The sequence below is a fragment of the Nilaparvata lugens genome, chromosome 6 (genome assembly GCF_014356525.2).
Source record: "Nilaparvata lugens isolate BPH chromosome 6, ASM1435652v1, whole genome shotgun sequence".
Taxonomy (NCBI): Eukaryota; Metazoa; Arthropoda; class Insecta; order Hemiptera; family Delphacidae; genus Nilaparvata; species Nilaparvata lugens.
The window spans coordinates 492,211-518,368 of NC_052509.1; the positions used below are offsets into that span (position 1 = coordinate 492,211).

Genomic DNA, 26,158 nt, shown 5'->3' on the forward strand with positions numbered 1-26,158 from the left:
TAGAGCAATTAATTTCACTTTCATTTGAGTATAACTGATTATTATTGGCATTGAGAAAAAACTGCCTGACAAATTCTATCGCTTTGGATTGTTCATCTTTCATTGATACAGAAGATATTATATTACATGTGATTTCTTCTTTATCAATTGAATTTGGAGAATAATTATCAAATGGAAATTCAGCGCTTTGTTTTTCAAATCCGGATCCCAAGTTCATATCCGATTCGTCTAGGCTCGGGATCCTGTATTCGAGTTTTTTGATAAGAAAAAACAATCGTCTTTCCAGTGATTATTCCTCTTACAGTATGTACAGAATCTAGTCCTATTAGGGTTGATTGGTGTCCTGTAATTGACTGATGTTGATTGTGTGTTTCTGTCGCGATCATTGTAATTATTATTGTTTGAATAAGGTTGTCTTTGGAAGTTGTTCTGATTTGTTTCGTGTGGGGAAAAGTTTCCGCTCCTATTTCCAAACTGTCTATTAGGATTGGGATTTTGTGATTGACCTACATTTCTACTCAAATTTTTCACCACAATACTCAGATCGTTCAATTTCTTCTCTAAAGTATCTACTACATTTATTTTTTGGACAGGCTGTTCGATTGAAGCATTATGCATTCCTAACTTTTTGTCTAGAAGGAAGCGAGATCTTTCATATTTGGCGAGATTTTTCTCTAAATCTTCAACTGATGCATTGTCCATGAAAGCAACATGTTGCAATGCTCCTACGTCTAAGCCTCTCAAAACATATCCTACTATTCTTTTCTCTGACATTTGAGGTTCAAGAATGTGACAAAGTTTTATTATATCTGCTGTGTATTCTGTGTATGTTTCTGTTGGTAATTTGTTTCTGTTTTCGAGTTTTTGTCTGGTTGTCTCTTCATGAACAGGGTCTACAAGTTTACTTTTTAAGTGGCCTACTGCATCAAGAAATGTCGCGTTTTCATTTTTATCCGAAAATATGTCGAAAATTGCCAATGCTGTTTTCTTGAGGTAGAGGGGTAAATACAAGATTTTATCATCCTCATCCCACTTATTTATTTTTGCTGCCCTATTGAAGGTTTTCAACCACTCGTTGAAGTCTTCACTCTTTGTACCCCCATAGCTTTCGGGTTTCGCAAAGGGTCTTTTATCATTCCCTGCCATATTATTTTCTGGAATTAGGATATTTGCTAAGTTATCGGGAGCTACTGTGTCGTAGATGTGTTCTTGATTTCTGCCTAGCTTGCCTACTATTCGCTCGTAATCGGCTAACATAGGGAAGATAATACGATCGCGTTGAGACAGGGACCCTAACTTAAGTAATCGACTTAGAGCATCTCTAGCTCCTGAATCGTGGTCCACATAAATACAAACTTTTTTTGCCAAGTCAACAGCGAATCTCAAGTATTCAATATTAACAGATTGAGGGATGTGAATACCTAACTGTTTGCCTAGCTCTAATAATTCTGATTTATCCAGAGATTTTACTTTTAAATCAATAGGTAAACGTAATAATGAAACCTCGAATTCACTAGGTGATTGTTCAGAGTCACTAGAACTAGAGCTACTCATCTCAATATAACAATAATAACAATTATCATATTTACCCTGTACGTTGAGAGAATAGAGGACATAATTATACGAGATCAAACACAGAATATAATAATTATGATAATGACCTGAAATGAAAATGTCAATAGATAATTTGAAGGCTAATCTTGTCAATTAATAAACTCTTTCTCATGAGAACGACGCCAACACCATGTAATGGGGTATTTATTATAGGATATATTGGGGTTATATTATGTATGGTATTGTGATGGTATTATAAGGTTGTGAGAACAACCCTAGACATTATGGTAACAATTTATAATAGGGGAATCGCTTGGCTTGCGAGAGGTTAAATTGATCTAACTCTATAACTCATGAGAAAGGAACTATATTTTAAAATAATAAACAAAACAGTTATATTTTGGAGAACTAAGTAATCGATTTAATCAAATTGTAACTCAAAATGAAACTGGAAACTTAAATAAAAATAATATTGAGAAAACTTTTTAAACAAACAATAGAATAATTACAGGATTTGCATACACTAGACAAATTGAAATCTCGCAGATATGAGGCACTCCCACTACAGTCTAGATTATGTTCTATGCTATGCCGAACAGTTCTATGCTTTACTGTTCTCTAAACTGTCGACTAAGGCGTTGCACCCTTTAGTCTACTAGTGCTACCTGGTCGCAGGTTCGAATCCCGCCGAATCTCATCGATTGACGTTTGATAATCTCATAATTCACCCTGGCAATACCCATTACCCACGCACAATCAAAAAGCTAATGTGGGCATCATCTGCAATAAAAAACTACGTAGTTTGTTTGTTCTTTTGCTGATTTGAACAATAAAAAAAATTGATTTTTTTTTAATTTTTGAATTGAATTGAATTTATTGCCAAAAATTACAAATACATATTTGTACAATATTAATTACAAGAGTATACAATACAAATATACATTGATTTCAACTTGAGTATAACAATATTATCAATGTAATATTTGGCACTGCCAACATAAGAAACCTTGTGTGTTGGCAATGAGTTGCAGTTCACTTATTCTGCTTTGATTTTACTTGATTCTGTTAACACTATTAATGGCCCTGGAAACGAATCATCTATAAAATCCGGTGTGGTACACTCACACAACTTTCCTTGCTCATTGATCTATAAGCCTCATTCTTAAACGAGGATAATCTAGGGGAATAACATTATGCCGATTGGCGGCTAAATAATTTTATTAAAACTACGATTATGCTATTGTTATTGTTTTCAAAGTACATTTTTCTTTGTTTGAATTATGAAATTTGAGGATTTTTTAAAAGTTGTCAAAACAGCTGTTCTACAAATAAAATATCGACGTGTGTTCTTTTGAATAAACTGCTCTACCCACCTACCACAAGCACGAGAAGGAGGTTACAAAGTGAATTTCTCAAGGATGGGGTGGACCCCCTGTTAGTTTCTCAAGGAGGAGAGTCATGCTAGTTAATAGAGCTGATATATAACTATACAGGGAATGAATTTGAAAAAAATCGGTCAAGTCATTTTTGAGAAAACTGTGAAAAACACGGTTTTTTAGTGATTATCCGCCATTTTTCTCAAGAATATTACGGAGCTCCTGCAATTTTCCCAGAAATGAGACTCCTGTCAGTTGATAGGGCTTATAAATAGCTATCTAGGGTATAAATTTGAAGAAAATCGTTTGAGCCGTTTTCGAGAAAACCGTGAAAACATGGTTTTTTAATCATTATCCACAATTTTTTCCGCTATTTTGAATTGAACCTTATTGAATTTCTTATTGTCGGATCCTCATGGTATAAGGACCTTAAGTTTAAAATTTCAAGTCAATCGGTTAATTAGGAATGGAGCTATCGTGTTCACACACACACACACAACACACACACACACACACACACACACACCACACACACACACACACACACACACACACACACACACACACACGCGCGCGCGCGCGCGCGCGCGGACTCAGGGGACCTTGAAACGTATAGAAAACATGAAATTAGGGTACCTTAAATTTTTTGGAAAGCAATACTTTCCTTGCCTATGGTAATAGGGCAAGGAAAGTAAAAACTAGCTCTTTTCACCGATTTACCACTTATTCCTGTTCCATTTCAGAATTGTCGACAAGAAAATAAAAGAAACAGTGGAACTGGAGCGAGCCAAGGAAACGGCGGACGTGCCAATGGTGGAGACCGCTGCAGAGGGGGCAGAAGGAGGGGGAGAGCCGGCCGCCAAAAAGATGAAAACGGGGGACGGTGGTGGAGAGAAGGATGTGTTGGAGAAGGGGGTGGTGGAAGAGGTTGTGGTGGGAGGGGAAGCAGCGAAAGATGAGGGGAAAACTAGTGGGGAGGCCACGGCTAGTTCTAGTGGCAAGACTGCTGAGAAGAAGTTGGAACAACAGGTTAGTTCAATCAAGATTTTTTATAATTAAGAGTCAATTAAAATAATGAAAATTATGCCTGACGTAGGCCCGGTGGCACAAACGCCGGTTAAATTTTAACCGTGATTGATTTCACGAGAACCAATAAGAGAAGGCTTTTTTGAAAAGACTGCTTCTCGTGGAATTAATCACGGTTAAAATTTAAGTTTTGTGCAACCGGCACGTAGTCTTTCTTATGAGGGCGAGGGCACACATGCAACTTTTTTGGTTCACCTTTGTCGGTGAGGAATAGTTTACAAATGTTTCCTATTTACTTGGCGCACTGTGTAACTTGTGATTGTTCTGTTTTGATATATACATAATATATTATGAAGAAATTATTAGAAGTACAAGTTTTGCATGTTTAAACTTTCGAGTTAGCTCTAGTAATGCGAATTACGTACATGCTTTAGTCTCAGATTTGTCTAAATTTTCGAAAATCGTGACTATTTTTCATATTATATTTTATTGATTTATCAATATAATTATTGTCTATTTTGTATATATTATAAATAAGAGTATATTATATAGCCTATTTGGACTGTAAATTTCTGTGATTATTATGTGAAATGTTCACATAACCTCATTTGAAATTTTTTCTATCAAAATTTGGGAGAGAAACAGTTTTGGGTTTATCCTGTTGATTGCTTGCAATTCCTGTTTGGGTCATAGTATTCCGGCTAGTCTCAATCTGACAATTGTTTTCGAATTCCATAACACCAATATAAACTTAATTAGAATCAAATCAAAATCAAATTTATTTTATTTACCAATTCACTACAAATTCACAAAATAACACTTATCAACTAATATACATTGGTGTGGCTGGAAAAAGAAGCCTTGAGCTCCAGCCACGAGTTCGAAAATATTCTTTAAATTATTTGTACATTTGCCGTGATAATATTCTAAAATAGGCTACAAACTAAAAGATAGTAAACCAAAAACCAAAAATATGTATAAATAACAACAAAAATCAATTCTTGAATCAAAAATCAACAAGCCCAATAATAGAAATAGGTAGGCTAATATAGAAATTATAATAATAATAATAAAAAAAAAAAAAAATTCTTCTTTCAGGTAATCAAAAAAAAAAACCAAGTTTAAATTGAGCGTGTTAAAAACAAGTTATAATTATAGTAATTTAGTTTTCGATTTTAAAAAAGTAATTCTCTTTTACCCAGGATCTTATTTTATTTAATTTATTACTTGTAATTTTATCCCTAATGAAATCGTCTGGTATTCTATTTATTAGCTTATCGCTCTGGAACTTGAATTGATGATTGCTGGTTGTCAATGCAGTGAAATTTATACTGTAAGCACTTACACTTGCTGGTCTTAAATTGTAAGTGACATTGCGTTGAGTAAATAGATGTGTATTTTTATTTATGAATATAATTAAGTTTGTTATGTACGTTTGGCGAAGCGTTGGTAAGTTTATCTCATCAAATATTAGTCTGCTAGGATAGCGTCTTGGTCTTCCTAGCGCAGCCCTGATGATATGCTTTTGAATAGTAAAAAGTTTATTGGGTGTCAAAGGCTGCTCCCCATACTTCTATATTGTAGTGGAAGATTGAGTGAGCATATGCATTGTAAATTGTTCTGAGAATGTTCAAGTCTTTCAATTGATTAAGAATAATATCAATGTTTGTCAATCTCTTTATTATTTTTAAGTAGTAGGTAACCAGTGTTCCTCAAGGGTCTAATTAAAACCTTGACAAACTGAAAACTTGACCTACAGAAATCTAAAAGAATTTGAAATATGCCTATAACCATCGTCGGTAAATCAAGAATTTAAATGCAAAATTTCAAGTTAATCAGTCCAGTAGTTGAGATGTGATAGGATTATGCGTCATTTGTGAATTTCCTATCCCGTGCGCATAAAAGCCAATTCTTCTTTTTATTGTTTTATAGATGATCTATTTATCCATTCTTGATGACATATTCATTCATTCATTCAAGAGAAATATTGCATCATTTATCAAAATAATATCCAACTGTTGATTCAAATCCGAACACGTTGAATATCAAGCGATTAAATTGCATTATAAATGAAAGTTTGAAATAATTTACCTTGTTTTGAAGGAGGAGCCGAACTTCCTGAACTACAAATGGCAGCTGTCGCGACAAGAGCTGGCCGCACTGAGCATAGAGAACGCTGACTTCGAAGTGGCCATGAAGAAAGTGCAGCCATCAGCGAAACGCGAAGGCTTTGCGACTGTGCCTGACGTCACGTGGGACGATGTCGGGTCATTGCAAGACATCAGGCAGGAGCTCAAGTTGACTATTCTGGTCAGTAGAATATAAAACAATACTTTTCACTTTTAGTATCTACAAATTAAAAGCTCAAATTAAACGTAGATTTATTCTATATTTTGAGGGTGGTTAGTCGTTATTTTGATAGTTTGAAAGTATTTTTTTTATATTTTGAAAGTATTTTTTCGTTATTCTTATAAATGCTATTTGCAAGCAGTTACGTCAAGTACTTATACACCCGGATCAGAGGTTTGTATTGGAAAGTTGGTTGAAATCTCTTGTACATTTCAAATAAACATATAGCCTCTTGTGGTAATAGAAAATTCTTGTACTTCCATATTATTCGCTTGAGTTGATAGAACATTTTGGTACATTCCAAATAAACTTATAGTGTATCGAGTGCTATGTTTGTGCTATTTTGAGTTACTTTGAATCTGGTCTTTAAACGTCGGAGACAGTTATTGGAGTGACAGTATTTCAAAGTGTTATTAGCGTGTTACGGTTGTGCACCATGCTTTTGGGAACTTTTTACTGGTAAAATTTTCAAAGTATTTTGATTTGGATACTATCAAGTTACCAAAATGGAACAAATTTCTAAGTCAAAAACGTTTTATCACCTATTTTTAATTTTTGAGATGTGAAGTTGAAATCTTGAGTGGATCTCCCCCAGAAATTAATTGAAAAAGTTGTAAAGAATAACTCCAATTTGGATATTTTTTCAAATTGGAATAAATTTTCATAGAATTAATATTCTGAGAAATCAAATAATATGCCATGAGGTAAATATATTGGATCCTAAAAATTTCATGAGTTTATTTGCTTCCAATTCGAAAATTGATTTCCCCCAAGATTTCAAATTTAGGCGCTCATATCTCAGAAAGTAAATCACATAAAAAAGTTTTTCCTTGAAAATTTGTTAATTTTGGTAACCATATGTTTCATATATTTTATTGAACGATGAACCTTGTATATTATATTAATATTGTTTCTGTGTTTGTTTGACAGGGTCCAGTGCAGTTCCCCGGGGCGTTTGCGTCGCTGGGGTTGAGCGCTGCGAGTGGGGTACTGCTGTGTGGTCCACCCGGTTGCGGCAAGACCCTCCTCGCCAAGGCCATTGCCAACGAGGCTGGCATCAACTTCATCTCGGTCAAGGGACCCGAACTACTAAATATGGTCAGTGGAGTTCTGGATTAGAGGTTACCCGCGCAGCAACTTAGATCGGAAGAATAGTTCATTGTACACGTTTCAAGTACACGTTTTTTCAATAGGATCCCGATAGTCGATCTAAACCTTATCAATTCACTAGGCGCTAGGGAATACCAGGGCTCTCCAACCTACACACCCGGGCCACATCCGGCCCGCGGATGGATTTTGTCCGGCCCACCGAGAGTTATTTCAACAGTTTTATAAATAGTTATTTGTGCAACTAGTGCGCAAAGTGACAGTTTGCTGCACCGAATGAAACGTTTACGCCCGAGCCGTAGGCGAGGGCGGAATGGTTTCTTGAGTGCAGCAGAGGTACTTTGCGCACGTATTTCACATTAAGTTTTTCCTACAGTTACCATTGAATATGAAAAGTGGGTAATTATGGGTAAAATTGCCTGAAATGCATCAAATGTTTTTCTGTGTAATTTTATTATTGATAAAAGCCTTAATTTATTGTCAAATTGAATAAAAATGTTGTCCTTGGTTATAATATATAATGTAATAATTTGCGCGTTGTGCTTCGTTGCACCTCTGCTCACTACAGCAGCCCAGTCACTGTTACCAACTTCATTTTGATTTTGCTGCACTGTTGCTCCATATAACCTACTGAGTATTTTGCGTTGCCATGTTGCAAATCTGGAGTGCAGAAAAATTTTTCCCGCACTAGAACGGAAAAGTGATTCTTTGCGTTCTGTAATCAGTGCAGCAATGCCCACTTTTCAACGTAACTGTAGGAAAAATATATATCTATACACATTTTTGACAACAACTGTGAGTTCATTGCTCTTCTCTTACTAGCCACTCCATTTCTTAATGAGTGTATAATTAGCTGTAAACAAGCAGCGATCAATCATTGTGAGATATTAGCAAATTGTCTGCACGGACTGTACATGTCCCTGTGTACAGGCGCGCGAACTGTCTGTGTCTAAATGGGCGGACATTTCAAGTGGAAAACAAATGCAATCTCACTAAAAATAAGTATTCTCTTTTAGCTTAGTATCTTTTTGTGAATTCGTGTATCGTCAAGTTGTCTTATTACTATTTATTTAAAAAAACTTATTATTTTGTTCAACTTGCTAAATTCATGCATCTCTTATGACCTTTTTACACTCAATTGGACTTTGTATTAAAATGAAATAAATTGGTATGTTTCTTCCTGTGTTTTTATTAAACCTACTTGAAACTCCTCATATTATTTTAATGGGAATATAATAATTTTACACCCCCCTAATCCCCCGTGTCGTGTGTGTCCCCACAAGTCAAATTCCACGTACATCCTTGTTATTGGCCCTCTAAGCCTCCCAAGAGTTAACAATGTTGCCCTTGGATGAAAAAGGTTGGAGACCCCTGCACTATACAACGCTAGTTGAACTGAAAATGAAACTACTTCAATTTCTTTCAAATAGAGACTAAGAAATCATTTCAATAATAATTATTAAATCATAATATTAATTATTATTAAACGTGAATCCAAATTAAATGCTGTAAATCACCCCGAAGACTTCTGCTACTGCATTATTGACAACAAGGTTAACAGCTAGATGGAAATTCGATCAGAGTATAAATTAATGCAATTTCTAATTAATTTCCATTTATGAATTTTTTATGTCTTCTTTCCTATAGCACACTGCACACTGGCACATTAGTAGCGGCTACTTGCTGCTACGGGAACGCGGAATTGTAAATGTTCGGAACTCAATTTATTATACACTTGCAGGTAACCCGTGCTCCGCAAGGGTCTAATTAAATACTTGAAAAACTGAAAACTTGACCTACTGGAATCTTGAAGAATTTAAAATACACCTATAACCATCCTCGATGAATTAAGAATATATCAGCAAAATTTCTAGCTAATCAATACAGTAGTTCAGACGTGATTCGTGAATTTTCTATCCCGTAACTGTATAAGCCATTTCTTTACTTTATCTATATATATAAAAGCGAAATGGCACTCACTGACTGACTGACTCACTCACTCACTCACTCACTCGCATAACTAAAAATCTACCGGACCAAAAACTTTTAAATTTGGTAGGTATGTTCAGTTGGCCCTTTAGAGGCGCACTAAGAAATCTTTTGGCAATATTTTAACTCTAAGGGTTGTTTTTAAGGGTTTAAAGTTCGTCTTTTAGCATGTATATTCTTCTTCTCCAAATCTCTTAATTATAATTGAAATTTCCATATCATATGTTACTATAGAACTATAATCTAGATAGAGTACCTCTTCGAAACAGTTGTTAACTGGCAACTAAATTAATAATTTTGTCAGGTTGGCATTAAGTTGAGTTGACTTTGTTAGGTTGGCACCAAGTTGAAGATTTAAATGCATTTATCGCGGAAAAATTGATTGGGCACTGCTACTTCAATCCTGGGAATATTATATTACTAGCCGTCAGGCTCGCTTCGCTCGCCATATCCGTTTAGCCAGACGTTTAGTCTGGACCCCCGACTGGATTGTTCTAACATATGATAAAAATGCTCAAATGAAAAATGCCAGCGAGCGAAGCGAGCCTGCTGATCTCGTTCTTGGACGATCCAGTCGGGGTCCAGGGGGCGGAGCCCCCTGGCTAGACGGATATGGAGAGCGAAGCGAGCCTGACGGCTAGTTATAATATAGATGGCATTTCCAATTCCGTGCTCCCGTGCCAACTAGTGTTCGCTTAGTTGACGCTAATATTGTCCCAGTGTGCAGGCTGCTTACGATAATGTTTCATTTGTTAGATTTTGATTTTCATCATTGCAGATTGTTGATGGTTTACGTTAATAATACTGTTCTGATACTTCACAAATTCATCTTGAGCAGCGTCATTGGTTCTTGAATTGCATTCGTTCAGGAAAATCCTAGTATTTTCAGAAAACAAGTTCCAAGTATTGTCAATTTAGCTGTTTTCCACTGTAAGTTTTCTATTGTTTATTAATGTTTTCAGTATGTGGGTGAGAGTGAGAGAGCCGTGCGACAGTGCTTTGTCCGTGCCCGCATCTCGCAGCCCTGTGTCATATTCTTCGATGAAATCGACGCACTTTGTCCAAAGAGATCCGACTTCGGAGATGTAAGTTCCCTTCTACTGTACTACCTTTATTATTTCAATTCAATTTCAATTTTCAATTTATTTTCCTTTACACACATACATAAAATGCAAGTAATATTAAATTACAACAAGAATAAACAACTAGCAAAATTAGTACAAAAAAATACAAAAATGTCCGTACAAGATGCTAATTCAGAATTTGGTGTAAAGGGGTGGGATTGAAGCTCTTCCAACTATGGTTACCCATGTACTAGGAAGGCTTTCAATCCTTGAGAGGGAAAATAAAGGATTAGGAAAAAAGGTGAGGTGGGATGATAGGATAGTTAATTTAATAAAGAAAAATAAATAAAAAGGTCCACACTAGATTGGTAAGTGAGCACACAAAAACACTAAGTTCCTCTTTTACTTTGTTTAATTTACAGGTAGAAAAAATAGTTCGTTTTAATCCAAATACTAATATCATGTTTTATTTTTTTAGTCAATTTTGCGCAGCAGATATATTCTTCAGAAATTTTATTTATCAATTTAGTGCTTAAATATATAAGTTGTCTTCTGATGGTTTCAATGTTTGTATTGTACATAAGATACTTATTTGAGGAGGGTCTCAGATTGTTTATTTATTTGTTTACTTTGCTTTTTCGAAGGCTTATTTGTGGTATAATTTATAATATATTATGAAACTTCAAGTGAATACTACTACTTTTTTATTATTTAAAAATTAGCACCTAGTCAGAGACTAATAAGCTATTTATTTTATCCTAATTTTACTAAATGGACTTTTTCAAACCTCATCCTATGATTCAGTTTGTCTAGATTTTGACTACAATTAATTAGTCTAGTTTGTATCCTATAAAATAGTTTCATATAGGTAGGCCAATAATACTACTACTGAATCAGGAGTATTGCTCTATTTATAAATAAAAGGACAGAATGAACTGAAGACGATGCCTTGAGCATTGAAACATTTGATTTTGTGAACATTAAACATTACTAGTAGACATGAAATGATGTAAAATAATGTGAAGTATTTCTTCTATGTTTAGTTTTGAAGCATCTAACATTTTTTTAATGTTCACTGTAGAACTCATTGTAAACCTTTGTTTAGAAAGCTAAAAATACTGACGGCACCATCACTTTTTGTTCTTGAGTGTCTGTTTTATGTAAAAGGTTACCTGCATGAGATGCAAACAAATAACTATATTCACAATTATGACACACTTCAGAACACATTGTTACATAGAAGCCAAAAATGCAATTTACATCTAACTGAATAGTTTTCATGAATTCAGTAAGAAAATTTACAACTTATTGCCGACGGAAGTCAGAGCATTGAATATGACCAGTTTTAAAAGATTCATGAAAGATATGTTGTGTGAGCTTTGTGTGTACAGTGTTGAGGAGTTCCTAGAATGTTTGACACTTAATAACGCATCTATAGATGTATAGAATATCATTGTTGTTGTCCTGTTTGTATTATTGTTGCTGTCTTAAAAAAAGTTACCATACTTATTAATTTATTGATGAATGTGACAAATTATAAATGTATTTTACCTCGTCATACAAATTTTGTTTTGTAATGACAATAAACGATTTTGATTTGATAAATTTGAAAATCTACTTTGTGAAAATACTTGAAGACTGTAAAATTTGTGAATTGAAGAACTACGAGACTTAACCTATTTCGGACTATGTGTTATCTAAATTTGGGAGAGGAATAGCACAAGGTTGCCTTATTTTTCCTCTATCTATAATTTTGATAATGTACTTATTGTATAAATAAATAAAAAATGTAAGACTAAAAGACAACATTATTGACTCTGCTGCACTCTGCTGTTGAATTTTACGGTATTAAATGACTGGTAGATGCGGTATTCTTTGTATTTTTGACGTGACAACGTCTTATAAATTGGTTTGCCGGGTGACACTTCAAGAAACTGCGTTACGTTCCCACGTTATGCGCTCACAATGAGAGCGAGTGAGAGCGTTCGTTTCGGTTCACGGTCGTCTAGAAAGAGCACGAATAGGAGCAGTGGTGAGCAACCCGAAGGCATTCACCTGGAGAGAGAGTGAAACGGAGCAGTCAACCTGCGCAGACGCCGCAAGCAATCTCCTGCGCCTGCTTAGGTGAATAAGTGAATAGGTTATGTTGTAGTAATCACAATAATGCATAATCACATAATCATGCATAAGTGAATAGGTTATGTTGTAGTAATCACAATGTTGTGGTTCAGTGCAAGATTCTTTGTATAAATTAATGTTTTCAATATAATTCTTTGTATAAATAAATGTTTTAAATTGTTACTATTATTTCATCCTTCTTCCTACTATACGAATGAATATTCACATTAAAATTATTTTACCACTCAAAGTCGTTGTCACGTAAAACTTTCGCCCTTATACCGACTTTACAGGCAACCATGCAATTTTTTTTTAATTGAAAGGTATTATTTTTATTAATTTGTATATTTTATAGATTATTTTCAATCTGATGAAATTATCATATTGCCGCTATGGTTTGTTTTTTGTGTCGATGAACACTCTCGTCAGAATTGATAGTATTCTTTTTCTATCAGATTTGGTGGAATTCATAAGCAAACACTCCTTAGGTTCTACAGTTCTATATGCCTGTTCCAGTACCAATAACCCAAATCAAAAAGTACAATAAAATTTCAATTGTAAAACAGTTACAATATTGTAATTGAAAGAATAATACGTTGATTTTGACAATACCACTATATTTATTCAAATTAATTATTCAATGAACCAGGTTTCATTGTAACACCTGCCACATCTTCATAGTATGATTGTTATCAGTTCACCTGATGATGTTACCATGTTAATAACAATCAACATCAGTTCATCTATAGATGTCACAGGTGTTGCTATGAAACGTGGTTCTGTAATTAAAATTGATTTTGAACAGATATAGTTTATTTATTTATTCACATTTCATAATACACAAATAAAATATATTATGATCAGAAAAGGACCAACAGGTCTAGTTGTATTGACAACACCAACGTCTTATTCTTTCAATTATGGGGAATTACCACAACATCTCCTATACAATCAAACAATTGTAATATTTTTATTTATTTGTATATATATATATATATATGTGTGTGTGTTTGAATAAATTCAATTCAATATTGATTTGATGTTATTGTTTGTTGATGTAAGGGTGGCGCGAGTGCCCGTGTGGTGAACCAGCTGCTAACGGAGATGGATGGCGTGGAGGGGCGGACGGGGGTGTTTGTGATGGCCGCCTCCAACCGACCCGACATCCTGGACCCGGCAGTTCTGCGACCTGGACGCATTGACAAGATACTCTACGTTGGCCTTCCCAACGCTGCCGACCGTGTAGATATATTGCGTGCGCTCACTAAGGTATGTGCAAAGTATTTCATTAAACAGTAATGTGTAGGATGTTATCATTCTGCTCATAAGGACATTCTCCTGCTTCAAAAAAAGGCACTTCGTGTGATGACTTATAGCAAGTTTGATGCTCACTGCCAGCCCATATTTCAAGGTCTGGGCATCCATACTGTGTATGGACTTTACATACTAGCATCACTCTTGCACGTCAAAAAACACCAGTCTACGTTCTCAAGAAGAGAGGAAGTGCACACCTACAACACTCGGGGGAGAACCGAACCAACTTGGATGTTCCACGCCGTCGACTGTCCAAGGTCAGGGATTGTTTTCCGGTGCTGGAAATCAGGATGTTCAACTGCCTGCCACACTCAGTGAAGGGGCGCTCACCTACCGCGTTCAAGAACACCCTATCAAGGTGGCTCATTGGAAGGAGTTTTTATTATTTAAGAGGATCTTTTCAACGATGACTATGCTGGTCTGTGACGCCGCCATCTAGGTGTAAAATACAGTTTTAATTTTTGACACGATCTATCCGGGGAAGCCTGGTCATCGATCACGATATTGGATAATTCCTCGACGCAGGCCTAGCCAAATGATGATTGCACTTAATATTTTTATTTTTGTTTATGTTTCATAAAATAAAGTAAATAAAGATGAAATTATGTAGTCGCTATCAGAGGTAGTTGATCGTTCATGTCGTCATCATATTATAGCTCATCTAGTCAAAGGTCTTGTAGTTGAGTATTATTTTTTGTCTAGCTAGCGAAAACTGAAGTAATGAATTCGCTGTTATAAGCTTGATTTGAGACTATTATTGGGTTGTCATAATTTACCATTATTTGAACCATTACTATTTCTTATTATAATGAATTATTCATCTTTCATTATTTATGTTGATGTGACATGTGATGCTGAGCATAACACTACTTTGGACAATTTATTGGACTAAATTTAGGAACAGAAATGGTTTCTACATTTCAATGTTTTAATGTTTGTTACTTAATGAATGAACGAATGAAATACTATTTCAAATGTATTTGTTTTTAAATTTCAGTCAGATTTTTCGTGTCAATGTTTTATCCTATCACATAATAGACGTATTCCCCAATTTATTTTCTGATGAGTCACTCAACACTCGTAGGCAGCTTCACATAGTTTAATAATAGAGGAAAGATAGCATAAGAAGATATCCCATGGTATAGGTATTTTATGCTCCAAATTTCAAGTCGATTATTGTAAACTCAAGACGATTACTGTCAATCACTGTCCGTATTATACTGTCATGATTACTGTTTTGTTGGAGTGAGAGTGCAAGAACCACATAGTATAAGATTACTACCAACGTCACATAGCTTCACAAATAACTAGGATTATCAGCTTGAGTTACCATTGAAAATTGGAACATAATCGCCCTATACCATGGGATATTTTCTTTTTATATTTCCTCTATGGTTTAATCTTCTACCTAATCTGGCCAGCTTGTGTGTTTAATTAAGCTCTAGTTTCATTCATGATGATTTGTTACACTTTCAGTTTAAGGGTTGTTGCACAGTGAAATCTTTAACTGAGAATCCGTTTAAACTTACAATGTGCGAACGGCACTAAACATCAAGCTGTTTCGATTGAGTTGAAATCTTGTTACAGTAAATCAGTAGGCCTATCTATATTGTTCTATAGCATCTATATTTATAGGGTATCTATAACGAAGGGAAAGAATCAGCTTATGCATGCAGGGTAAAGTAAATTCACGAATGGTGACGCATCATCACGTCTGAACTACTAGACCGACTAACTTGAAATTTTGCACATTGATTCTTCATTTACCGAGAATGGTTATAGGCCTATTTTAAATTCTTCAAAATTTCAGTAGGTCAAATTTTCAGTTGGTAAATTTTTAAATGGAACCCTTTCGGAACACGGGTTACGTGCAAGTCGAGAATAAAATTGAATAATAATAATAATGTATCTGACCTTATTCCAGTGCGCTTATTTATTCATTTATTGTATAAAACACTATAATCATAATACAATTATTATGACATTGGAGGAAAAACTAGGCTGAGCCTGTACTATTTCTCTCCAAAAATTTTGATAAAATGCTAATGTTGTCCAAAAGTTAAGGTTATGGTGTGATTACATACTACTGCTTCGTCACTTGATTTTCGGTCCCGGAATAATGATTTGAAAATTTTGAAGGTTGATGTTATACTCTAAATGAATCACAGAATGTATCACAATAAATTAAAAACTTTAAAAATATTGCACTTATTTGAAAAATTTATATCGAAATCAGTAACGAGATTCAAGGTTCAAGTTCAAGATCTCTGAGTGGAATGAACACTTCAAAGAATGTACGAAAATTGAGTGAAGTTATGTTTTTTATCTTGCATTGTAGAACGGGACACAACCGACGCTATCGGCCGACGTGGATTTGGCCGCCTTGGGCGCAAGTGAGGCGTGCGCCGGCTACACGGGCGCCGACCTGGGCGCACTGGTGCGCGAGGCGTCCATCGAGGCGCTAAAGGAGATGATAGGGGCGCATGCACCCAGCAGTGCTGCCGCAGCCCAGTCACAATCCTCTATAAGTGTAGCCGCAAGACATTTCACCGCTGCCCTCGCCAAAGTCAAGCCGTCTGTATCGGAAATGGTCAGTAATTGACGATTTTAATTATCTTTATTCCAATTAATAGTATTATATCATCTCAAACAGGTCTAGTTCCTCGAGATGCAAATACTCAATTGGCATTTCATTTTATTTTGTAATAGTATATTACGCTACAAGCACAGAAAGTTAGTGTTTACGGTATGAGGGAATATGTTATCCGAATACCGTAAACATCTTTCTGAGAGAGTCGCGTACGATATTTTTCTCCACACTACAGGTATAGCTGACGCCAAAAAGTTAGACGGTTTCGTGGGTCTCTTGTGCGTTCCAACAGCTGATGTTGTCAAGTAGAGTTGTCATTAGCTTGGCTTAGGTGATGATTTTTAAATCAAAAGAGACAATAAATAGATGCATTGCATCAGCTGTAAGTAGGTTACACCATGTGACCCACGAAGCCGCCTAACGTTTTTGCATCAGCTACATAAGAATAATAAATTGAATAAGAATGTTTTATGAGGGGGGGGGAACTGAGCGGCCGGAAAGGGCACTCTTTCCGGCCTTAGCCGGAAAGAAACCTGTTTCTTACGTCAGACGAGAGTCGTCTGCAAACAATGTCTTTCAGATCTACGTAGGGTCTGGAAAACAGCTGCTTTCTGTGCAGTGTGGCGAAATAGTATTTTCCCTTATTGTAAAATTTGTATTGCTTTTATTATTTCAATATTTAGTTGGCGAATTTGTTCGTCTATGTAAAATAGGTAAAAAAGCAAGCAGTAAAAAAGCAAGCAACAAATTCATATTATTTCAAGCAGTAACAACTTCTTTGACAACAATGTTGCTGTCAACAATGGGCTGTTTACACAGTCAAAGCACAAACTCAATTTAATCAGCTGGTGGCTTGAACCACATTATAACGAACGAGACTTGATATGGATTTAATTTAGTTTTTAAAAGAAATTCCGTTAAAACTCTCACCGTGCAAACGGAAAGTAATTGACAGATCTGTTAGTTTATGTAGAAAATGTCACTTACTTTGAAAAAGTTGAACTGAAATTCCAGTGCAAACCATCTGCTAACTCAAAATAAATTATAATAAATGCGACCATAGATTGCTAAAACGGTAAAAATGAAAAATCTAAGGCCTGGTTGCAGAAAAACCTGTTGAATTTTAATCATGATTAGATTCCATGAGAAACAAGCAGAGAAGGTTTTTCTGAGGAAAGCTTTTCTGATTGTTTATCGTTTAATTATCGTTGCATTTAATTAGGATTAGAAGTTAACTGATATTTGTGCAACCTGGTGAAGTATCCTTTTTCAACTTAATTTTATTTCTCGCTTTTTAATTACTAATTAATCATATTTCAACCTTGTCATTTTCAAGTGAGTGAGTGAAATAAATATGATACTTTGGTTTTTTAATTTTCATATAAATATAAGTAGCCCCTACCAAGAAAGTGACTATTGATTAAATGGGTTATTAGTTGAATCAACTTTGGGGAAAGCGACCCTTAAATGACTATCCCTTCATTTGTTTATTCATTCTCGATATTCATACTCAATTTTCATTTTCCAATTTCAGGATCAAAAGCGGTACGCAGAACTGAAATTGAAATACTCAGCTACTCCAGCTGTACAAACTATGGAAATATCCGAATAAGACAATCCTTGGTCAAATTCTGTGAAGGCCTAAAGATGTAAAAATAAGGTAAATGAAATTGTTGTAACTCTACAATATTCCCTAATCAATATTAAATTTGACAAAAATTGCCAGTGGCTAATTTTTTAAGGGTGTACTGTTAGTTTGTTGATTAAATTCAATTTACTGCCAGTCTAGATTTTCAAAGTACTCATAATTACTTGGTATTCAAAATAATGGAATATAGTATTGTTTTCAAATTTGTCATTAATCCTGTTTTCTATTGATGAACAATTTAAATTGAATACGATTTGTGTTGAATTTTCTACATGTTTTATCATTATTTTTACTATAATTCTTAAAGTATTTTTATGTACAATATCATTAAAAATTATTTTGTTCATCATACTTATACATGTTGGAAACTTTTTACTTGAGCAGCTAGTGAAAGGTTAAAAGGCTGAAGTTACTTGATAAGTAACATCAACTACTGGCAATTTTTCCCAAGTAATTTATTGGCCCAATTTACAAATTATTTTAATTGTGATTCCTACATTTTGGGTTTCAACATTTTTGTGGAAATTCTAATGGACTAAATTTCGAAATGAATATTATGAATTTTGCCAAACCTCTTTCTTCTTTCCATAGTTGTAAAGTTTTATCAATAAATGAGTATTTTTCATTTTTTACAATGAAGTACAGATCGGAAGAGAAAAACTAAGAATACCTTGTACCATTTCTCTCCCAAATTCAGGTAACATTAAAAGTCCAAGGTTATGTCTTTTAGATTTCCACAAAATTTTGTGTCCAAAAATATTTATACAAACCATTCTTTTGAATTTAGATGTTCCAAATTCTAAAAATAATAATAATCTATAACACTAGGTTATTTTCAAAATAGAGTATGTTATTTTAATTTGATTATTGGACATAAATTACGACAAGGAGTAATTTGTTTTGTTTTGTTTCCAGGTGTATCTATAGTTTGGGATCAATACCACACAGTTCAAATTGTTTGATATATCACCAAAGTGTATTGGACCTTCAAGACAATTTTGTAAGAAAAATGTTGTACAGTGTTAGTTTTGAGAAACAATCAATCCGTACCTACCTATATGAGTTTTGTTGTTATAATTTCCGAATTTGAAAATTACTTCAGTTGAATTGAAGCAGGAGTGGTGATGTGATACTTAACAAAAATTCGAATAATCGGAATTTTAAAAAAAATTGGGGTGAATCATGTTTTGTTACAAGTTCTCATAAAAAAATGCCACTTGTTTAATTTTTACCTGATTGTAAGTCAATTTGATTGATTGTAGTTGTTCATAGTTAAGAATGTGTGACTAAATTGTGTATAGTTGTTAGTAGTAGAATTACTATAGATTCAGTTGAAGCATTTGTGTTAAATTTTTGCGTTTAATCTTACTGAGTGAGTTCTTGTTATTTTGTAGACAGTAAATCGGGTTTAATTTTTAAAACTAATAAGTGATTGCTGGACAATATAAATTATTTTTATATCATTCTATTTGTGAACAATCAAAATATGAGAAATGTCTTCATAAAATGTTAATGTTCATTCTGTTCAATTCAAATCCTCCTACCAACCAATTTGACCATCAAATTGAATTGTATTGTTGTCAGTTTGTGCCAAATTTATTCTCTTTATTGATGCTAAACCGTATTGACTAGGATGACTCATAGAGAGGTCCATCAAATCCCAACTCCACCTGATATAGAGCATTTCCATACATACTTGTTTGTTGTGATTACAGTTAAAATAATTTGCCTGATTTCACCATGCTCCGTTAAGCGAATAATATTTTAAAATGTATACTGGAATATTATCGATAGTAACTATCGCCATAGAAATTATATGTTTCAGTGCACTCGCTGAAAAGCGTACCTGATTTGGTGATAGCGGGCATCAATTTGATTTCCCATATTTTGATTGTTACATTGATCTCGGAATAATTTGCCGCTCTTGACAGAAATAAATTGATATTATTTGTTGTAGTTACATTGTTTACATAGTTACATTTGTTGTAGTAGATTGGTTAGATATTTTTTAAGAAGAGAATAAATGTTTATAAATTAAATTGTTATTGGTCTTTTATTCAATTCCAGTGGTCTGACAAGAATATTCGACAGCGTTATCATCGTGCATGCTAAAAAGAAATATTTGAAACTTTGAATTGATAAAAATGTGCTACTAGAAGTTGTCTTCAATGAACATGGAATAAGTGTATAACTGTGAAGAATATCTTCATTGGGTGAAGTACAGAATTAAATCTATCTTCAGTAGATATACTAGACTTGGTGTTGGACTAGGCCTATACTATTGATTGGGAGTAATGTAGATGTTTTAGTCTACAGTGGTTTATTTTGAAATTATTTTGAATCAATAAAACAATTAATCAATTATTATTCTTAAAGTTGCTGAAAATTAGTTCACAACTTTAGTTGAACCCTTAGCTGGCGAACGATTTCTCAATCTAAATTTATCTTAAAGTCTATAGTAATGGCCACCGATAAACCTAGAATAATCAATGCTTTAATATCTTCATAAACTAAACAAATTTTTTTTTTAACCATGATTGCTAACGCAATTTAAACAATTTATCATAATATCAATTAACGATTATTACATCAGTATGTAAAACTGTATCTCCAACATTTCCACTGCTTAGAGAAAATTCAAGGAAATTTGAGATTCTCAGAGAATTCATTTTTTCTGTCGGTTTATTTCAAACTTTACGAAGTGTTTTGAATAGCAACCTCTTCAGGGGATAGAATTTTCATTACACAATCCCCAATAAATGATAGGCTTATAAGCTCTTGTGGAAGCTTTCCTTTCTAAAACTCCAAGTAATATTAATTTCAAATTCATGCAAAGCATTTTGAAAGTATCATTTTAAAGTGGTGATTCAATCAATAAATTGAATTTATAATATTACACCAATCTCAAATTCATTTTATAGTTGAATTCCTAAATTTATTCACAGATAAATGACTTGAAAAGTATAGTGTGAATCTGTCATGTAAATGTACATGATACAAGCAATTTATTACATTTAATTGAACAAAAAACCTTGGTAAATGAAATCATACAAATTCTCAGTACGGTAACAATTTTATTCATCTATACATAAATATGAACAGAATAATCTCAATACTTCGTCATATACTAAACTAAAGAATTAGGTTCCTTTAAACTAAAAAATGGAGAAAATTTTTTCTCTTCAGTTTGGCATTTTAAGATTTCATATTCGTTTCATATTTTTGATGTTTTAGTATACTGAATACAGCCTAATTATATATTATTTAGGAAAGTGAATTCCGTTTACATAATACTTTGGGTATCTTCCTAACGTTTTTTGTTTCAATATAGGCCTACAGCGAATAATATCAGGCAATTCGGTTTACATTACTTTCATAGAGGGGTTGTTAGTTCGTTGAGTTCTGTATATTAAAACGAATGATTAAGTTTATTTATTCAAAATAGATACGAACAGCTCGAATAAAATTTATTGGATGTAGACGATAAAAATGTTCTTGAAAGTCTATTGATTGACTCAAATAGAAACCATTTATGTCTAGTTAGATGGAATTTTACTTAACAGTTATTGAATATTTTTGAATTCGTTTCTCCAACTACAATAATTGTAGTAATTATTACAGAAATTGTATCACTTCAACGATATTCACAAATAATTCCCCGACTTTCTAATTCAATATTGTCACATCTAGGACTAATGTCATCTTTCCCATTTTTAAAACAATTTCAATTTTTTACGACCACTATACTTTTCGATTTCTCAATCTAAATTTCTCTTAAACTCTATAGTATAATGGCCACTGAGAAACCTAGAATAATTATCAATGTTTTAATATATTCGTCAAACTAAATGCTGCGTTCACACCAAAGTTATTAACAAAATGTTGATAACTTAATCCTTATAGATTCTATTTGATTGAACATAACTTATCATACACATGATGAACATTATGTGTTTGTCAAGCTCCGTTCAATCTAATAGAATCTATAAGGATTAAGTTATTAACATTTGTTGATAGCATAGCTGTAAACGCAGCTTAACAAATCTTTATTTTCAACAATTGCTAACGCCTTTCAAACAATTTATAATAAAATCTATAATACCAATCAACGATATGTGGTATACTGATACTCTTTTATCATTTTACTCAACATGATAATTTATGTTTATTACTATTTACGTATATATTTGTTCCTACATCTTAAAACTATCTTACCACACTAGAAAACGAATAATATACACTATTTATCACAAATACAAATGGAAGAAGACTAATGGAATGGAAGGAAGAGATTTCTTGAAAGATTTTCGTTTTTACAATAAAATTGAATGATTTATGTTGAATTCATATATGGAATTGATTATGAAGTTGAATAATGAGAAAATGGTATACAATTCAGCTATATTATGGTTTACATCTAGTTGTCCAGAGTGAACTGTTGATTTATATCTGTTTCATCTTCTATTCAATTCTATTCTATCAATGGTTAGAGTCAGGCTCAACTCACACTTACGCGACTCAGGTCGAGAAGAGACTCGACTCTAGTCGAGAGCATATTGTGTTTTCAAATGGTGACAGTCGCGGAGACTAGAGTCGACTGGTCTGAGTGTCACCATTTGGAAACACATGCTCTCGACTAGAGTCGAGTCTCTTCTCGACCTGAGTCGCTCAAGTGTAAGATGAGCCTTATAGATCTACATTCGCCTTTTGGGTATTTTTATATGAAACTTTATTACTAAATCAATACAGTAAAATTCATTGGCGGTTTTCCTATCCCTAATTCTCGGTGATGTTTGATATGTAGCAATGAAAAGGAATTATCACTGAAGGATGAAACTGTAATCCAAAACAGTAATATTCATTGCAGAATCAATTCAGTAAAATTCAATGACGGTTGTCCTATCCCTAATTCTAGGTGATGTTTGATTTGTAGCAATGATAAAGGAATGATCACTGTAGGATAAAACTGTAATCCAATACAGTAATATTCATTGACGGTTTTCCTATCCCTAATTCTCGGTGGTGTTTGATACGTAGCAATGATAGAGGAATGATCACTGTAGGATGAAACTGTAATCCAATACAGTAACATTACACAATCAATACAGTAAAATTCATTGACGGTTTTCTTATCCCTAATTCTCGGTGATATTTGATATGTAGCAATGATAAATGAATGATCACTAGGATGAAACTGTAATCCAGTACAGTAATATTCATTGACGGTTGTCCTATCCCTAATTCTCGGTGATATTTGATATGTTGCAATGATAAAGGAATGATAACAATTTCTAATTAGACTACTTGAACATGAAACAATTGAAAGGAATGGATGGAATGTATACAGCTGATGTGTGGGACTAGATTTTCCTTAGAATCGACTCAACGTGAACGCGGCTAGTGCAACGATCGGGATGAATGTTTTGTGACAGATGTGCGGTGTGGTCGCGGCCGAAATCTCGTTGTCTGTGATGTCGACTTCGTCGTCGGTTATCAGATGGATGGTTCGCCCGTTGAGTGGATGGGTTCGGCGGAAGTTGGCGTCCAGGAGACCCGAGGTAGAGTTCACTGTTCTGAACTTCTCCAACTGAAACAAAATTGATTTATTTATTATCATTGCTTCAGGTCCACGCATCTCTCATCATATCATCCGTCTCATTACCCACGCACAAGCCTTTTTTCTCTCAATTGAAACTTTTTCACATCCACTGAGGTACCAGAATTTTCTCTTTGCTTGGCCCAGTTATACCAGTAATTATTTTCTTCTATTCAGTAGCGAATCCTTCATGCACACGGACTAATCGTTCGAGTAGGGAGTAAACAACACTGACATATTTTACAATATTATTATAATAATTATATTAAACAGTATCATGTCGGAAAAATTAAAAAAAAAACTACAGCTCATCATCATCAGCAAAAAAAGGTTTTATTGGCAGAGTGATCCTTTCGGATGTTCTGCCTCACCGTATTTCTATTTCACTTCCTATAATATTCTTAAGATCATAGGCTATATTATATTGGATTAAGTTTTATCATTCAAAATTTTGATTTTTTGAAAATAAATTAGTGAATTATTCTCCGATACCTAATTTGATAGATTTTGGGTCTTTTATAATGTAATGAATTTTATCGATAGTGAATCGGGTGATACTAGGGGACCTCATTGATAAAATAATTTCAGATTCTCTGATAACAATACTGGGGATGAGTTGCTGGGAATTCAGTTGATATTAACCTAAAATAATATAATTATAAAAGTTAATAATAATATTAATTATATTATTAATATTTATAAAAATAACGTCATTGCATAGCTGCCAAATTTGTTCATTGGTTTACGTTGTGTAAAGACGCTACAGCCTGACAGCGAACCTCAGGTAACTCGACGCTGAGGCCCGGTTGCAAAAAAGCTGGTTAAATTTTAATCCTGATTAATTTACTGAGAACCAATCAGAGAAGACCTATTTGAAAAGACGGCTTCTCTGATCGGTTCTTGTGAAATTAATCAGGATTAAAATTTAAACGGCTTTTGTGCAACCGGCACTGAGAGATTGAAGGGTTTTTTGGAGCCAAAAATTAGAGCGGCAGAAACAGGAGAAGCAGAGGGAGTAAACAGAGTTAGAGATGAAGAAGTAGGAGGGAAAGAAGGAGAAGGAAAGCAAGAAGATTTAGTAGAGAATATAGAAAAATAGGAGGTAGTCGAGAAGAGCAAGGATGAGGATGAGGGGAAGAAAAAGTAGGAGAAGAATGGGGAGGAGGAGAAGAAGAAAAGGAGGAGGAGGAGAAAAAGAAAAAAGGAGTGTGCGAAGAGAAAAAGAAGGGAAGGACAAAGAGAAAAACGAGGAGAAGCAGAGAGGGAAAGAGAAGGAAGGAAGAGAAGATGGAAAGGGGAAAAAGTAGAAGAAAAAGGAGGAAGAGAAGAAGAAGATTAAGGAGAATAAGGCGAAGGAGTAGAAGATTAAGAAGGGAAGAAGAATAAAGATAAGGAAAAAGGAGGAGAAGAATGAAGAGAAGGAAAAAGATGGAAAAGAAGAAGAAAGAGGAAGAATTTGGAGGAGGAAGAGAAGAAGAAGAAGAAGATTAAGGAAAATAAGGTGAAGGAGTGGAAGATTAAGAAGGGAAAAAGAAGAAGAATAAATATAAGGAAAAAGGAGGAGGAGAAGAATGGAGAGAAGGAAAAAGGCGGCGAAGAAGAAGAAAGAGGAGGAGTATAGGGAAGGAGGAGGGAGGAAAAGAAGAATGGGAAGGAGAGGAGAATAATATTGAGAAGAAGTAGAAGAAGATCGATACGGAGAAGAGAAGGAGGACAAGAAGAAGGAGTAGAAAATTGAGGAGGGAAGGAGAAAAACAAGAAGGAAAAAGATGGAGAAGTAAAAGAATAAGAAGAAGGTGGAGAAGGATAAGGGAAGGAGGAGCAGGAGCAGAAGAAGATGAAGAAGGAGAACGAGAACAAGAAGAAGAAGAAGAGTATATAAAGGGGTGGAGAAGAAGATTGAAGAAGAAGGAGAAAGAGAAGAAGGGGGTGGTGATGAAGCAGGGTGGGACAAGAAGATGAAGAAGAAGGAGAAGGAGGACAATGAGGATAAGAAGAGGAAGAAAACCAATGAGTAGAAGAAAAAGAAGAAGGAGAAAGAGAACATTTCGGTAATTTTTATTAGTTTTACTCACCTGGAACTTGGATATGGGTACTGATGAGTGCATGACAGTCCACACGACCGACTCGGTGCAAGGGGGTGTCGTGAGTGAACCCTGGTAGCGGTAGAATCGGGACCTGTCGTCGGGCAGGAGGGTGGCGGGGGAAAAGGGCACGGCCAGGCGGGTGGACTCCCCCACCGAGCCTGCCGTCTCCTCCAGGGCGTCCAACACAGGCACCATGTTAGAGCTCTCAAAGTCTACTTCCTGTAAAATCAATTCAAATTGGAATTCAATTTTGTGAAAAATATTTCAAAAGAGTGTAAAATTGATTTAGAAGAATGTGGATGATGAAAATAAAAGTAATCAACGGAGTTGGTGAAGAATG

The 26,158-nt window shown here is 34.5% G+C and overlaps 2 protein-coding genes across 3 annotated transcripts in view; one reads left to right on the top strand and one right to left on the bottom strand.

Annotated features, from left to right (window-relative positions):
* LOC111052841 (protein mac-1) overlaps positions 1-20,174 on the top strand; it is a 47,445-nt gene extending 27,271 nt beyond the window's left edge. For both annotated transcript variants that reach the window (XM_039429884.1, XM_039429886.1), the window contains 8 exons: positions 3,674-3,959; positions 6,060-6,266; positions 7,236-7,403; positions 10,364-10,486; positions 13,646-13,852; positions 16,236-16,487; positions 18,022-18,147; positions 19,051-20,174. In XM_039429884.1, the coding sequence (XP_039285818.1) occupies positions 3,674-3,959; positions 6,060-6,266; positions 7,236-7,403; positions 10,364-10,486; positions 13,646-13,852; positions 16,236-16,487; positions 18,022-18,099 (1,321 nt within the window). In that variant the 3' untranslated portion in view covers positions 18,100-18,147; positions 19,051-20,174. The remainder of the gene's footprint in view (positions 1-3,673; positions 3,960-6,059; positions 6,267-7,235; positions 7,404-10,363; positions 10,487-13,645; positions 13,853-16,235; positions 16,488-18,021; positions 18,148-19,050) is intronic.
* A 1,015-nt stretch (positions 20,175-21,189) lies between these two features.
* Positions 21,190-26,158, bottom strand: part of LOC111058420 (carbonic anhydrase) — a 46,180-nt gene continuing 41,211 nt past the window's right edge. The window contains exons 8-9 of the mRNA XM_039431323.1: positions 25,807-26,037; positions 21,190-23,722 (exon numbers count right to left, since the gene is read on the bottom strand). Coding sequence (XP_039287257.1) covers positions 23,507-23,722; positions 25,807-26,037 — 447 coding nt within the window. The 3' untranslated portion in view covers positions 21,190-23,506. The remainder of the gene's footprint in view (positions 23,723-25,806; positions 26,038-26,158) is intronic.